The sequence below is a fragment of the Egretta garzetta genome, unplaced genomic scaffold (genome assembly GCF_000687185.1).
Source record: "Egretta garzetta isolate BGI_Z169 unplaced genomic scaffold, ASM68718v1 scaffold598, whole genome shotgun sequence".
Classification (NCBI taxonomy): domain Eukaryota; kingdom Metazoa; phylum Chordata; class Aves; order Pelecaniformes; family Ardeidae; genus Egretta; species Egretta garzetta.
This window is the reverse complement of record NW_009260621.1, coordinates 583,407-586,403: the sequence shown is the minus strand read 5'-3', so window position 1 is coordinate 586,403 and position 2,997 is coordinate 583,407. Positions and strand designations below refer to the sequence as shown.

The 2,997-nt window shown below is 61.4% G+C and overlaps 1 protein-coding gene across 1 annotated transcript in view; it reads left to right on the top strand.

The window, feature by feature from the left end:
* Nucleotides 1–1,733: 1,733 nt before the first annotated feature.
* STX6 (syntaxin 6) overlaps nt 1,734–2,997 on the top strand; it is a 23,071-nt gene continuing 21,807 nt past the window's right edge. Inside the window, 1 exon segment of the mRNA XM_035900743.1 lies at nt 1,734–1,841. Coding sequence (XP_035756636.1) covers nt 1,734–1,841 — 108 coding nt within the window.

Sequence of the window (2,997 nt, the reverse complement as noted above, 5' to 3'; positions counted from 1 at the left end):
CCCCCAGGCACAGCTCCAGGTGCCAGGGAAGCCTCTGAGAGGGCTCGGGGGGTATTTCAGGGCTTGGAGTGGGGACCCTCCTTCTTCCACCAAGGAGCAACCACTTCTTGCCTTGCAAGGAGGCAAGAAGTGAAAGGGCCCAAAATTAGGGAAGTTCAACATGCTGCCCCAGAGTACCAGTTTCCACTCCCAGCTGACACATGACAACTTGCTTCCACTCCATTTTTTCCAAGGGATTTGTCCTCAGACCCCCCCAGAAGGAGAGCCACTGCCTGTCATGATGCTTTATTGGCAGGATCTGCCACCAGGTCCTGGCTTGCTGGAAGGACATGGGGGTGGCTGGTCACAGCAGTAACAAAAACCAGGTGAAGATTCAGCCGCATCAAGACATAGTTGACATAGCAGGAGCCTTCCCCCCCCAAAAAACCCCATGCTTGGCCAAAGGCATGTTTTCCTCCCACTCGAGCACCGCTGGAAAACCTCAAATGCTGCTCTCTGAACATTGAACACAACGGCGCATCAACCCGGGGGCTGGCATCTCAAAATGTCCACCTCCTCTTGCACAAACCTGCCATGCTCCATCTTAAATTACTAGACCAGAGCAACCCCGGGCTCTGCAGCACCTCAGCTTCGCTGCACTCCACATTGCCTTGATCAGACCGACAGGCAGCAGTGGGAATTTTGGCCAAAACTATTGACACATTTCTGGGGAAAAACCGAACCCAACCCAACCAAACCAAGAGCAACCCCTGCTTGGTGCAGGTTAGAAACGTGTCCCCAGCTTCAGCACCGCTCTCTGGCATCTCGTCGTGTCAGAGAAGGAACTGGTGTTGGTGTTGGCTGGCGGGGAAGCGTGCCTTTGAGTACTTCAAGGAAAATCTGCCCCGGGGTTGGGCAGAAAGCCCTCCCTGCCCAGCTGCCCGCTGGAGATCGGCTCCAGGGGTCTGGCAGCGAAGCTCGTGGAAAGCCCAGGGTAGAAGAGGAAGATCCGCAAGGGGGGCAGGAAGGGCTACAAGGGCGGACAAGAGGCCACCAGCATCTCCAGGGGTGACAGGGACCGCGGCAGCCCAGAGTGCAATGTTTGGGAACTGAAACATCACCCTGCCCTAGCTGTGGCACCTGGCGGCACCAGCCCTGCCGAACCGGCTCCCCGTGCCTCAGAGGGCCGGCAACACCCTGGCCTAAGCCCTCAGGTCAGTCTAACCAGCTGGAGCAGATCTGAGCTCAGGTGTTTGGGACTGCAGTCCCGCCTCCCTTGCCTGCAGCTGGCACATCTGCCTGCCACCAGTGACCCCTCCACGGCTCAGCATTCGGTTGTGCCCCTGCAAAACGGCTTGTGCATTACCCGGCGTGTTGCTCTGGGACGGCTGTTTGCAGGATCTGGGCACCTGCATCCTCAGCAGAGGTGACCCCAGTTAGAAGGACAACGCCAGGTTTGCTACATCTCAGCTGGGTATATTCCCGACTCGGATGGGGACGAAGAGCAGCAGTGCAAAGCCACCCCACCGGCTGGAAAGAGCCAAATGCGGGTGGAAGAGACGGGGCGCGAGAGCTCTGCTGAGTAAAGATGCCTGGACCCGAGCAGACCAACCTGTTCTGCCGCTCACCGCCTCACCCCGATGGCATGAGGCACCATTTCTTTCTGGTCACCAGATTTTGGCTACCTACCCCGCCGAGGGCCGGGCAGGCTGGCAGCCTCTCCCCTACCCAGGCCAGGGATAAGCACGTCGGAGATGGGCACCGAGCAGTCCCTCACCCCTATCAGTGCTCAGAGAGGGGACTTTGAGAGCCGGCAGGGAGGAGCAGCGGTGGACACCATCAGTCAGCAGAGCTGCTACCCGGTACCGCCAGTCTCACCCACCAGCACCGCGCCCGGCGTCAGGCAGAACCGTCGGCACGCATCGTTCCCAGGGCACCGAAGCCCTGCCTTGACATCTGCCCTGCCCCTGCCTGCGCTTCGTGCCCTTTGCAGAGGGACGGGCGGTGGTTTGCTTCCTTGGGGGTGGCAGAGCAAGAGGAAGGCAGGAGGAGAGGCCGAGGGCAGGCAGCAGTGCCGGCAGAGGCCGGCCCGGCAGCGTGCAGGCAGCCCGTTTAAGCCAGGCAGTATTTTGGTGGCAGCCCTGCCTTTCCCTCCCAGGCTGATGTCATGCTTTAGTAAGTTTGAGGCTGAGTCACATGGCAGCTTCTGAGGTCAGCGCCTGGGGTGGCTTTGTTGTCTGCCTGCCTGCTTGCCCTGGGCTCCTGCCTGCTTGCCCCGGGCTCCTGCCTGCACCCGGAGCCCGTCCCCGCCAGCCGGCCACCCTGCTGGGGTTCCCCTTTTTTTCCCGGTGATACCCACGGCTCGGCATCTCTGCGATCCCCGTGGCTCTGCAACGGTGCGGGAGCCGTCGCCTCGGTTGGGGCCGGTATCCTGGACAGTCGGACGCGCCTCGTGTCCATCCGTCTGCCCGCAGAAGGGGCATTGCCCCCCGTCCCCGGGGGTCAGGGGGGATATGGGAGAAGGAGGCGGAAGAAAGGGTGTGACGGGGCGCTCTAATCTCCGCATGTGATCTAACCGGGCTGGAAGGGGTTTGACGAACAATTAACAATCCTCCAGCTCAGCTGCTGTTTCCCGAAATAGCTCTGGCAGGAGGAGGAGGGCGGACGGGCTGGCAGACAAAGGTGGCCTCTCCGCCAGCAAGCTGCAGCCGGCAGCGCGGCCGGCAAGCCGGCGGCGGAGGCAGCCCTGGAGGCCGAGCAGCGGGGAGCCCGTGGCCCCACCTGGAAAGGAAAACAATGCGAGATAAAAGCAGCTCGGGGCAGGAAGCAGCTTGTGGTACAAATAATAATTGCAGAGGGCTGCGCACGCCACCGGGGCTTTTGGAGGCGTTTAAATCCGCCTTCGACGGCGGGCAGAGGAGGGCGGCGCCGGTAAGCTCATCGGGGATTCGTGCGGCTGCATGTTGAGCAGGAGCGGCGTGGGCTGCTGGGGCTGCGTGCCGGCTGCCTGCATCCCCA